We start from the raw sequence: 13528 nt of genomic DNA on the forward strand, positions 1-13528 counted from the left end.
GAAGTGAAAACTCAATCAAGACAAGTTAGGGGAGGTTCTGCTAAGAAGGTTAGACATGAAGAAAGATGTGAAGGACGCACACTGCACTTTATACGGCTGCAGTGGATAAAGGCAGACATGGGAAGAGCCAAGGTAGGCAGGCGTACACATGGTTACTTGAGAGTCATTGGCCAAGCCAGGAAGATGGTAGAAGACGTACTCAGAGAAAACATAAGTAAATAGATGGTGGCCCCTCCCAACCCTCTTTCTCTCATTTCTTCCTAGTGCACGTAATATGTAGAAACACAGCAAAGTCATCTACACACCAGAGAGGGGCCCTCACTAAACCCTGTCCATACCCACCCTTACATTAGGGTTCCACCAGCCAGGGCTGTAAGAACACCCCCGTTGATGAAGCCATCCAGCTTGTGGCATGTTAGTCTGGCAGCTTGAGCAGACTAACATGCAGCCTCATTTGGAGTCAAAGCCAGGCTCCGGGCTGTAGCTTGGAGAATTCACCATCTGGCTACCCATTAATTGATGTCAGACTCTCTCAAATTGTTTTCCAGAAAGGGTATACTGAGATACAAACAGGTACATGTTTCCAACCCCCAGACTTGAAAACAAATAGAATTAATGGCAAATTGGCAACAGGGTACAAAATGATTTATAGCATAGTCTACTGTTCTGTTTCCCACAACTTCAAGAGGTAATTACCCTCTTTAATTACTCTTCCCCTTAGATTGATAAGCAAGATTGTTGCTAACACAGAAATAGGTTAACGATACCTTTGTTTCAAAGGTATTTTTTCTTAGCCCTTTTGTTCTAGTCAGGCAAAGAACACCATAAGCAAACACCTACAAAGCCTATCCTCTGAAACAGACTCACTGGTAGTCACTCAGATCCAACACATCCAACAGTTTTGAAAGATTTCATGTTTCTTGCCCTATGGACCACATATTTCTCACCAATGGCAGCAGAAGCATAATGTCCACAGTCAACAGATCAAGAAGAAGACAATAGTATCCGGGACAACCTCCCACTCAGTGGAACATAAGATATACGAGTGGTAATTACACATGCATGCTGATATGCATCATGTCAACCATGAACATGTCAACTGGGGTGGTTTCCAGTCACATCCTGTCTTCAAGAATGAACACACAGTGAAGCAGACAGCACATGCAAGTAGCAATATGATTGAAGGAACATTACCATACCTGGAGAATGAGGTGGCGGAGAACACATCAGAACAACCCCCTGGCCTTCCCGCACTGAGACTGCACTTCTTGTCCGGCCACTAAAATTCCCCAGATCTGTCAATACAACACAGCATTTGATGTCACACACAAAAGAAATAAAATTAAAACAAAGTATTATGACAGTTTTCATTAACTTTTCTATTATTGTGACAATGATTCATCTTGTTTATTTTATATTGTTGGGAAGATCTGATAAATCTATAATCACCTAATGTTAAGCAGCATAATTTAAATAAGTGTATAGCATTAAAAAATACCACATTATTTATATCTATTTACTGGGTATTCCAAGTTGCCAATACAGAATGAAACTAAACAATGTAATATTTGCACATTTTTAATTCTATTTGCTACATACTGGCCTTTCAATGAGGAAAGCCTATTTGTCACAAGGAGACACTCAACCATGGTTGGGAGTGGTACATAGACAGCCTGCTATCTCATTATCTTCCACAGTAAAGTGCTGTGTAAACCAAACACGAGTTTGAAAAACGCGAGAGACTTTGTGCTCTAGTGAAAGAAATATAATGAGGTCATGGAATGCTCTTTTCTGTAAGAGTGAGCGAGAACATCGTGCTCTCTCATATTTTGGAGGGACAGAAGGGGACTCTAAATTAATTATACTCATCTATTCTGCATAGGCCAGGCTTATCAAAGCTACAGAAACTCACATGTGTGTGAGACACCAGTGCTGGGGTCAGTTGCCCTCACCCAAATTACATTCCATTTCCACAGATCGAACATCAGCCTTTACAGAACATGGTCCTGACATGGATGATAGGATTTTATCTGTATTTTATTGTTGTTTATTGATCTATTCCTCAAACCACCCACAGGCATCATCTGCCAGTAAATTAGTCTGACCAAGTGTCATGATTTTGAAAAGGTTTCCTTGCAAACGATGGTCTCTTAGATAAATATTGTCTCAGAAATGACATCTGCAGCATCACGTTTCCATGGTAAGAAATGCTTCTAAAACAATATTTATTCATCATTCTTTCTATTAAACGTAAAAAATTAGTTTTTTTTTACTTTTAAGGTTTTTCTTTATAAGTGATATATTATATGGGAATACAATTTAGTGCTTCAACGTAACTGTTTACAAGCCTAACAACTGATTACATTAATCAAGAGCATGTCCTCAGTCGATATTCTATGGCCATGAGTATTGAATCTCGAGCTCTCTGTGCTAACACAAAAAACAACACTTGCTGTTCTGGACACTTTTACATTTTAAAATAGAGTGTAGCTAATTTGTCCTTTCCATCTGTGAACTCATGGTGTGACCTTGGTCTACGACAACCTCCAGAACCCACCTCCACTTCTTCAGTGCTCTGGGTTACATGAAGGCTCAGACCACCAGGATCACCTTATCTTGTTTTATTTAAATGAAAAATAAGTTTTTAATTTTTAAATTCGTAATACGTTTTCTTTTCAAACAAAGCCCCAGTGATGGAGGGATCATTGATAATATAGTGGTGTGTCAGGAGCAAAATGACAAAAGTATTGAGGGCTTTAGAGTAAATTTGTTGCTACATAAAAAATAAGGAAGCAAGACAGAGGAACAAGAACAATGTGGTTAAATTATTTTATCAAATGGGGTATCATTATTAAAAACCAAGAAAAACTGGGCAGGAGAGATAGCTCAGCTGTTAAAGGCTAGGCTCACAACTAAAAATATAAGAAAAAAATTATTATTTTTTTATACAATTATTATTATTTGTATTATAAAATCTAAAATTATTATTATTATAAAAACTAATTATCTATATAAGGAAATAAATTTTTCCATTTGACCATAAATGTATTTTCTACAAGGCCACTCTGAATATTTGGCAGGGAGAATGTCTGCCTTTTCATGAGCTTCACTAGCACAGAGTGAAGTTACTGTAAGTCACATGATGCTTAGACTAATAAGAGACTGGGAATACCTGTGATCCAGGACTCAGAAATGGTGAGCCTGGCCTCCAATCTGAGCTTTGTGAGCTAAGAAACACAGTCCTCAACAAAGAGCTTGAATTTTACCTGTAGCCAATAGGATCATTATACCTTGGCATTCCAAGAGAGACATATAGGAAATGACATGATTGACATATTTCACCATATTTTACTAATTTATCTTGGGAGTCTGTGCATGTGGGAGGTATACACCTGCCACATGTGGGTAGAGGTCAGAGGACAATTTTCGGGAGCTCTCTCACTCCTACCATTATGTGTGTTCAGGGAATCTAATTGTGGCCACTGTGCTTGGTAGCAAGTGTTCCTGTCTACGGACGGAGCTATCCGATTAGCTCCAAATTCAAGAATTTTACCAGCACTTCTTACAATACAACTGTGTTTGCTGACGGCAGCTAGATTGAAAGCCACAGAGGCAGAGCCTTGGGGTATGTTGTTGTTGGTTGCGAGCTTACAGCTAGAGAACAACTCACAGACTGTATGAAGTCCAAGAAATAAAGAAAACAAAACAAAAAATATTTACAAAACAAGAAGAATTTGACTATTTCCAGGTTTTGTTTTGCATGTACTTTACGCTCATTGTAACTATTAGGTTTTCATAGCATACTGTCAAGCCCTTGAAAAAATCAAGTACTGACTAAAAATATAGTGATATAGTTTTATGTAAAAATTATTTTAAAATCTGAAAAAAAGTACTGACAAAAATGTATAATTTTAAGCAAAAAATGTTTAAAATCTGTACATTTATCTTTGTTTTGTAAAATAAAGTTGTTTTTTTTTTTTAAAAGAATGATTTGCAATGATGGAATTATATTGTTTTTTTGTATTATTTGTATTAAATAGAACTACAATTCTCTTAAACATCTGTTCTAAGTTAACTCTGAATAAAACATAATAGCAAATTCCCTCAAAAAGTAATTTGATAAAAGTTATTTCTGCAGTGTGTCAGTTTAACTAATTATAGGTATCTCAAGAATACACTGTCTTATGCAAAGATGTGGATGAAATTAAGATATGGCTAGGTTGTCATAATGTAAATCTAGAAGGGGTCATAAAACGTCCTAATGAAACTGTCAGGCTTGAGTTCTCTGTGGACTTGCCATGCCTCACCTGTTTGCTGTGCGTTCCAAGAAGCACAAACCATCTGGGTTTACCAGTTGTATGCTGGATAAAGGAAGCCAGCACAATAGTCCTTGAAAGGCATTTTAAAACTGACTTAGAAGTGAAACTAATTTGTAACTATTTTACTGAAAAGATAAATTGTTCACAGAGCATGATAAACATTGCTCTGATGTTTTGATGACTTGTTTTGTAGTGATTATAAGTTACAAAGTGCTATTTCAATCATGAATGTTACATATGAGTAAGTAATCACAAATACATCATGGTGCATATAAGTATGTTTATATAATGTGGGGAGGAATATTAATGCTGGAAGTGGCTCGAAACCTAATTTGACAAATACATATGTCCAATACAAACAAGTAAAAAATGGAATTAGTGAATTTCTACCTCCATTTCTTCCCTAATTCTAATCAGTTTTAGTTGAACAAACCTCTAAGAAACTAAAGCTGAGGATGATGGTGCTTGCCTCTAACCCCTGCACTAGGACTGCTGACACAGGCTGGTAGTACATTTGAAGCCACTTTGCCACTCTGTGCTACACAATGAGAACAAACCTCAAAAGAAAACACACACACACACACACACACAAACAGACCACAGAGAGGTGGAGAAGGAAAGGGAGGAAGGGAGCGAGACAGAGGGATAGAGAGAGGGGGAGAGAGAAGGAGGGACAGTGAGCAAGAAAGATAGAGGGAGGGAGAGAGAAGGAAAGAAAAAGGGAGGGAAGGAAAAAGGGAGGGAGAGAGAAAAAGGAAGAGAGAAAGGGGGGGGAGATAATGAAGAATGCGGTATGTAAGAACCTGTGCTGCATATTAAAGATTCATAGAGATTGAACGAGAGTTGTCACACAGTCAGAATCACACATTTCACAAGGATTCCTGAAGGCCACAAACCTCTCTCATGTAGTTTGCACACTTGTGTTAAATGGTCTCTTCCCTTTCTTCAGCCTTTCTTCTGTGTGGAATGAGTGTGCCCCTTAGTGAATGTGTGTTATGAACTTGCACAAATCTATGCAATGTTCATGGACCCCAATGCATCCAGCAAATGACAATGGTAAGACTTTCTCTCCATTGCCAGGCCCTCAGGAACGCCAAAGCCCTGCTGTTCAAGTACAGGTGCCATGAATGAGTGACCTGAAGATAGAAACACATGTGCAGAAAGGATGCGTCAAGCTGCTAGAGAACACTTATGCAGATTAGCCAAGCCTACCTCCTCTTTAAGCTGTGTACGGTAACCTCACTTGTCTGAATGTGATGAATAAAGAATTACCCTGCAGATGTGGGTGCTGCTGATGCTACCATATCAGAGCAACTGGCCAACCCAGTTCAAGCGTCTCGATTCATGTCTGTCCTTCATTCCCTCTTCACCTTCCAGCCAAGTTTCTAGGACTCAGTTTGCAGTAATCAGAGCACAATCTATTTCATTCCTCATGCATCGCCAGCCTTGGTCAGCAGGACCACCTGAATATCCCAGCTGGATGTGCACAAGTGAACATAGAGGAGAGACAGGAATCCACCACAACCACAGGCTCAGCTCTGAGTTCGTGACGTCTCCAGACGCACTCTACCAGCTCTGGCCTACGTCTAGAATCTGCTGGAGGTGACACAGATATCTATTTATCTAACATTAATTTAAAAACTCACTGGTGGCTTGATTTTTAAGATAGTGTATTTGACTCTGAGTATAAAATTGTCTTTGTCAATCTAAGCATTATGCATTTAATAACATAGCAGAGTTTTTGTTGTTGTTGTTGTTTTGTTTTCCTTCCTGATTAAACACCTTTCTAAATTGTGTAAGATTCACAGTAATTATAGTCTCTTGGATCATACTATGGCTAAAGGAGATTTTTTTTATAATCAACTAACCTGTATGCTTGAGTGTTTTCCTCAAGTAAATTTGTTTTCTCCAGCTGCGTGCGCTGCAGAGCACTTGGGACCATCCCAGCTCCATGTGAAATGTAAAGCTATGTAATTGCCGCCCTCTCCTTCCCCAGCTTACCACTACTCTAAACTTAAGGCTATCACACCGATTTGCACATCTTTCTTTTAAATGATATAATCTCAGCCAATCTGTTTGCATTTTATACCTTGCTTAATTAAAACCTTTTAGGAAGCTCCTACAATTCATGACTCAGCAGTTACCTGATCAATTTTCAATCCATCTTATTATTCGACAAAGATGTTGTATTTCCCCTCAAGACAATTATTTTTCTATTGCCCTTGGCAAGAAGTCTCTCTCCTCATTCAATGTGTCCACAAGTTTTCATTTTAACCTTTGTTTAGGCTATATTAAGGATAAAGTCATCTTCAGTTAATGCTCTATTTTACATAAGGTTCTATTTGCTAGGTATAGCATCTTCTACATACAGAGGTCTTTATCGAGAAAATAAATACTCAATCATCGCAGGCAAGAAACCAGACCACAGGGAATGATGCCTGCTGTACAGTAATTAGTTATTGAATACAGTCACAGTTTTAAAATTAGCTGACACAAACTGAACTGAATAAATTGGGCCATGCATTTTTCCTACCTGATTTATATCCTGATGCTAGATATTTTTAAGGCACTTTTAATGATTTCTTTGACATAGTTTACTTTTAGGGGTAAATATTAAACACATGAAGAAAATCATTATAGAATGAAGCTATCATGCCATGAAGAATGAACGAAACACAATGCTAGTGTCTTACTTTCTAGCTTCCATTTATAGTTTTCCCACCAGCTCATCTGACATCCAGCACATGAAAGCACTTCCAAGGAACGGTAAAGGTAGTACAGAAAGGTGTATTCACTAGTCAAGAATTATTCCATCTTCAGCACACACACTCCTGAGAGTGCCCCACAGTCTAGTCAAAGATTAGCAGATATTTTTTTCTTAATATAAAGGGTCTGACAGTAAATACTAGAAGCTGTGTAGCTCAAAAGGCAATGTGAAGGGTATCATGAAACATCAAAATTTTAGATGAAACAAGATATCACTGCTTTTAATATGTTATCCATTTTAGTGTGTAAAATGCTTGCTCCATGAGCACCAACACCGGGACTCAGTGACCAGCAACCATGCAAAAAGCCAGCATGGAGGTCCACACTTCAAATGGAGACAGTTGATACATATGTGGGGCTTGCTGGCAGGGATTAAAATAGTGGATTCCAAGCAGTGAGAGACGTCATCTTAAAAAGGGGTAGGCAGTGCCTGCGGAATGCTTGTGGTTGTTCCCTGTTCAACACATGCACATGAACACAATGAGTCTTGGAACCATTCATTACAGTCAGAGTTATTTCCCTTAAACTTGTATTCTCATGACTATGCTTATACCTTTGTATCTTTATCCAGTGATGGCATCCCAATGTCATATGTCATATCATTATCTAAAGACAGAGTGTGGGTTTATAAACAAGAAAAGTAGCTTACAGTGAGATAGTCCTCCATGAATGTTCATTATTGTCACTGTGGGGAGGTATGTTCATCCTCGACCCAGCATCTTGTATGCTTACTGAACAGACTTCCATTTCTTTTCTGCTTCTCCTGCTTCTCCTTCTCTTTCTTCCTTTTCCTCTTCCTCTTCCTCTTCTTCTTCTTCCTCCTCCTCCTCCTCCTGCTCTTTATTAAATAAACACCCCTGCCTGCTGTGTGTTAGGCACTGTGCTGAACACTTAGTCTTTTTGTTCTGGTTTGCTTTGTTTTACTTTGCAGACAAGTTGTCTATGTGTAGCCAGTGCTGTCCTGGAACTTGCTAATGTATCAAGCTGACCGTGAACTGATGGAGTCATCCTGTGTCAGACTTTCATATGCTACGCTATTAGCTGTGAGTATCACATCTGCTTGTTAATGTTGTTGAATAATAAACCTACGTTCTAGGTTGAGTTTAGATTTGGAAACATTTTACACTATGATATGTTCTTGGATAGAGAATATATGGTCAATAACAGTTCTCTAAAATATATATCGTAACAATCTACAACTTCAATATCATTATAAATCAAGTTTCTTACAAATATGGAGATGATAATGACCATAAATTTTCTCAGTATTACTGGATACTTGCTATCTGTAAAACACCATGATATGATTTTTAGATACCTATTCATATATACATATATGAATATATATAATGACCATAACATTTGGTAAGACTTACAGTTGCAGAGACAGACAGCAACGTGAATTCTAGGGGAAGCAGAATCAGAAATTACTAGTGACTCATTCCATAAGCACTGCGGAGCTACTGACCTCACAGGACACCAGAGTGCTGAAGAGGAAAGATGCACATATAGTCTCCGCTTCATTACTTCTACCGTTCCTTTGTTACAAATAGAAATTCTGACTCTATTCTGCACCAAGAACTTATAATTGGAGGCATAGCCTTTCACTCAACATCCACTGATACCTATTTTTAATTTTATTTTAAGGTACCCAAGGATTTATGTATTTCCTTGTGTGGGCATCATCATCTTTTTTATGTCAAATTTCTCTTACTATAATTAATAAATATCAGCTATGTTCTGGCAGATATTTTGAATATTAATGATTTAAAACTGAATATTATCAGATAATATCACTTTAATATTTAGATGCTACTATATCCTATGTTTTCATTTAAATTATTTTACACAATTGTTTAGAAAATTCGAATGTCATGTTAAACTATGTGACAAGACACTGAGAACCAGTACGATGTCTGAGATATTTCTTTCCCTGAGTGTGACATTTCAAGCTAGGATTGATGAGGTGTTCCAGGACTCTTCTACTTCACAAAGCTTTCTTTGAAGTTAAAAGTTTGACATTTACTCTATTATCTTTTCAATATTAAAAAAAATGGGTCAAATGTTAAAGTATCATTTCTGTCTGATATGTTGATAGAAACAGTGTGTTTCTTAAAATTCCTTGAGAGTTAAAAACAAAACAAAACAAGAAAACATATCGTTCATAGCCTTAACCCCAGCCTTGAAGCAGAGTAAGAAAGAGCTCTGTGAGCTCGAGGGTAGCCTGTTCTACAAAATGGACCCTGTTTCAGAAAACAAACAAACAAACAAACAAACAAACCCAGACCAAACCAAAAAAAATAACGTTAATTATTTCAGTGATCTATGGTTCAGTGCATTTTATTTCGGTGGTGTTTGTTCCATTGACTTAACCACTGCCTAGTACTAGGTCAGACATTTTATGTGTTTTGGACTAGTTACTGTCTTAATAACAGCCACACCCCCTTCAGTGCCTGAGGGCTTCTCTGCTGCTGCTTTGACCATTCAAGGTCACTGGACTGCATGTTCCGTTCTACACAATGTGATTACTTGCTGAATTTCAAGTTCTCAGTTGCTTAGATTAAAAGTCACCTCCTAGGACTGGACTCCATTGAAACTGATGTTTTCTTCTATAATATGCAAGCACAAACACAAAACATGCCACCCCTCCCTCTGCCTCATCCACTACCCCTCTGAAATCTCTCTGCTTTTAGCTGTACATGAGTTCATATGATTTCTTATTAAATGAATGCTTCTCCAGGAATACTTGCCAAGGCAGTGCTAGACCTGAGTAGTCAATTGCTGATCCTGGAGTCCCTTAGGCACAGCTCATGAGGAAAACACAGTGAATGAATGCTGTTCCTTTTGTAGTTTGTCTACTGTTACTAATAGCTAGATCAGCTTTATCTTTTCTTGGTCAGGACAACGTTTGCCAGGAGCTATTTGTTGTTTGGATTTCTTTGTTTTCAAAACAAGGCTGCATTGTGTAGCCTGGGCTATTCGGTAATTTCTGCTCTATAGAACAGACTGGCCTTGAACTCAGTGAAATCCACCTGCTTATGCCTCTCAAAGGCTGGGATTAAAGGCATCCGCTACCAGCACCTAGCAGCAGCATGATTTTATATTTAATTTTTATATTCTCCCCCCCCCTGTGTGTATATATATGTGTGTGTCACCACCTCAAATTTTAGTCATAATTTAATATGGCTACATGTGTTGTTAATGTGTTGTATTTCTCTGTGACATGTGATGTATCCTGTGTAGATCCATTTCTGTCCTCCTTGTCTCCACTTTGTCTCACAATAAATATGTTTACAGAGTGACATCTGTCTAATGTACCTATCACATATCGACTTTTCATTTTCAATCGGTTCATGTAGCTATGAAGAAATAGGTTTATATATATTTTTCGTGTATGACAGAACAATATAGCTCCCAATAGAACTTGAAATCATCACTGTTCCTCTCATTTTGAGACTTGCATTTTTTTTTCTGTTACTATATTTCTGCTAAATATGTCTGGCTACAGCATGGTTGATATTCTCTCTCCAGTAACTGTAACAGCATGTTGTTTGTGATTCACTGTATGGTAAACATAGAACTTCTCTCTTCACACAAAAACGCTGAAGCATTTTGAAATCTTTAAAAAATGTCAAAACAGTGATCTGTATGTTTTATTCAGATATAAAGACAAGCATCTTTCCCATTTACATTTCATTTGTTACAATTTTCTTTCAGCTAGCCTCTGTCTCTATTACATTTTAGCATTTTGTACATTTAATCCATTTTGTATTAAAAACTGAGGTATACATCATTTCAATATTTAAATAAAGTAAATAATATAAAATATTTTCTCTCTTTTGTTAATGCCATTTGTGACTGTAGGTTTATTTTTGGGTATTTTTGTGGGTTCTTCCTGTTGTGTGTTTTGGTGGGTTCTTCCTGTTGTGTGTTTTTGTGGGTTCTTCCTGTTGTGTGTTTTTGTGGGTTCTTCGTGTTGTGTATTTTTGTGGGTTCTTCCTGTTGTGTATTTTTGTGGGTTCTTCCTGTTGTGTATTTTTGTGGGTTCTTCCTGTTGTGTATTTTTGTGGGTTCTGCCGCCTCCCATAGACTCTTCACCCAGCTCTTTCCTCAGCTTTAGGACTTTATCTCATTTTGAGTTTGATAATTGCTTATTTATTGGTTTCTTGATTGATGTGGAATTTTTGCCTTGTTCAATTTTCCTTAACCTGCTTATTCTGAATGCTCTCCACCATCTTGCTATTTATTGTAGGCTTCAGCATTCAATAATATTTGCCAAAGCATCATTAAAATAAATTTCTTTTTATATAAGGGTCATTTCATCTCCTCATCATTCCGACGTGTATAACTTTCCACGCATTGCTTTTCTTTCATGTAAGACATGTTTTGTTGATCTTTTATTCTTTAAAGGATGGGGACATGTAGTGTTTGCCACAGAGATGAGTATTTTCTTCATTTCTCTTACAGTGAAGATTTAAACTCAGCTTGTAATTTGGAAAGCCATCATTTCTATTCTCAATTGCCTGACCCATTAATCATTTGAAGCATCTTTGTTGGGCTACTGAAAGCCTTATTTTGGACATGGAATTCACAGTAACCAACAAATGCCAAATTCTCAGTTCCTAGAACCGTCTAGGTCTCTTATGGCATCACCTTCAGAGCATCTTCATCATGGAGATAGAACACAGATTGAGTGTGTTTCTTCCAGATCTACTATGAGTTCTATCCTAAGTTGGGAGCATCCATTCATACATTTAACACTTGGTGGCATGGACAGAAATGCCATTTGGTGACTGAATATCAATCACAAACCTTAAAATGCTGTGTCAGGTGGAAAGTCTGTGTTTTCCTCACGAAGCACTACCTCAACAGAGCTACTACCCTTCATAAGATAGTAAAGTTTAAGTGCTTCAGAATCTGGCACAACACATTACAGACTGCATGTGAGCTTTTCTCCACTTTGATATTTTCAGAAGAGCACATTTTTAGACTTTTGATTAAGAAAATGTCTATTTCTACATAGGCTTTACTAATTTAATCTGAGTTTAAAAAAATTTAAAGAACAGACACCAAAGTCATCTGTACTTCATGAAGGTTTATATGTGTTGAGTTTTAAAGCCATTGATCCAGCTGCAGTGAATTTATGTTTTTGCTGGCTGCCAATAACGATTAATATATACTGGGAATACGTTTTTTCCGTTTTAGTAATATTTTTGCAGGTGGTAAACCTAAAGCTTATGAAGAAAAATGGGCTATAAAGTTGAGACTCCTCTCTACCTACTTCTCAGCTATAACTTTACCTTTGGTTTGATTAAAGTTATTTCTATTTCGGTCATAATTCTGGTGTATCTGTTGGCATCTATAGTGAAAGAGATTCACAGTCTTGAAATTAAATTTTCTATCTATCTCTGTTTCTGTCTCACCCTCTCCCTCCCCCCTCTTCTCTCTCTCTCTCTCTCTCTCTCTCTCTCTCTCTCTCTCTCTCTCTCTCTCTCTGTGTGTGTGTGTGTGTGTGTGTGTTTGTAGAAAACAAAGTCCAAGCTTAGGAAACATTACTCAGAAGCCCTAGAAGCCCTACATCATTCTTTCTTTTTTAAGATTTATTCATTTTCATTTTGGACTGGACTCCACTGAAACTGCTGTTTTCTTCTGTGATATGTATCTGGAAGTCAAACATTGCAGTATCTTCAGCAGCCATCAGAGGCAGCCAGATTCTCTGACCCTGGTGTTACTACACATTGTCACCTCCTTATAGGTGCTGGCAATGGAACCACTGGGGCAGTTAGGAAGTAGCCAGTGTTTTTAACTACTGAGCAAACTTTCTAGTCTTCCTCATGTACTTTGGAAAAGAGAGGATCTCTCTTTGGAAATTGTGCCCTGCAGGTTAGGCTACACTTGCTGAGCAGTGAACCGTAAGAGTCAGCCTGAATTTGAGGCCTAGGAATTTGGATTACAAGATCACGCCACTACAAGTGGTTTTTCATATGGCCACTAAGGGTAGAACTTCGGTCATTATTTTCTCAGGCAAATACTTTACTTACTGAGCTTTCTTTCCGGCCCTGAACTCTGATGACTTGATTGATGTTGCTGAGTCTAGAAACTTCCTTCTTTGGAAGTTCTGGCACGGAAGTACATTTATCTTGTATATAGTGTGAACTTCACTGCTGAAATTTTTTTGAAATATGAAACCACAAGGACTATATTCAGAATCTAAAAGTCTACCCTTGCCCATTTGATAGGTGGAAAGTAGTAATGCCAGCTATGATCATCACTATGAAAACAGAAGCTATAACTCTTTTTCTCCTCTGTTTAATAACACAATGACACCAGCTGGCAGGGTATCAACATCTCCCTCCAAGCCAAAACTCTGGCAAGGCAAAAGTAGCAGCTGTACAAACTCCACAGAACAGAATAGATTGTTCTCGCTCTTGATCTTAAACCCC

At 37.8% G+C, this 13528-nt stretch overlaps 1 protein-coding gene across 2 annotated transcripts in view; it reads right to left on the minus strand.

The window, feature by feature from the left end:
• CNTN5 (contactin 5) overlaps positions 1-13528 on the minus strand; it is a gene marked incomplete at its 5' end in the record, with an annotated part of 653203 nt that overhangs the window by 384403 nt on the left and 255272 nt on the right. For both annotated transcript variants that reach the window (XM_080930109.1, XM_080930108.1), the window contains one exon: positions 1200-1295. In XM_080930109.1, coding sequence (XP_080786235.1) covers positions 1200-1295 — 96 coding nt within the window. The remainder of the gene's footprint in view (positions 1-1199; positions 1296-13528) is intronic.

This window comes from Micromys minutus, assembly GCF_963924665.1.
Source record: "Micromys minutus genome assembly, chromosome: 16".
In the NCBI taxonomy this organism is placed as follows: Eukaryota; Metazoa; Chordata; class Mammalia; order Rodentia; family Muridae; genus Micromys; species Micromys minutus.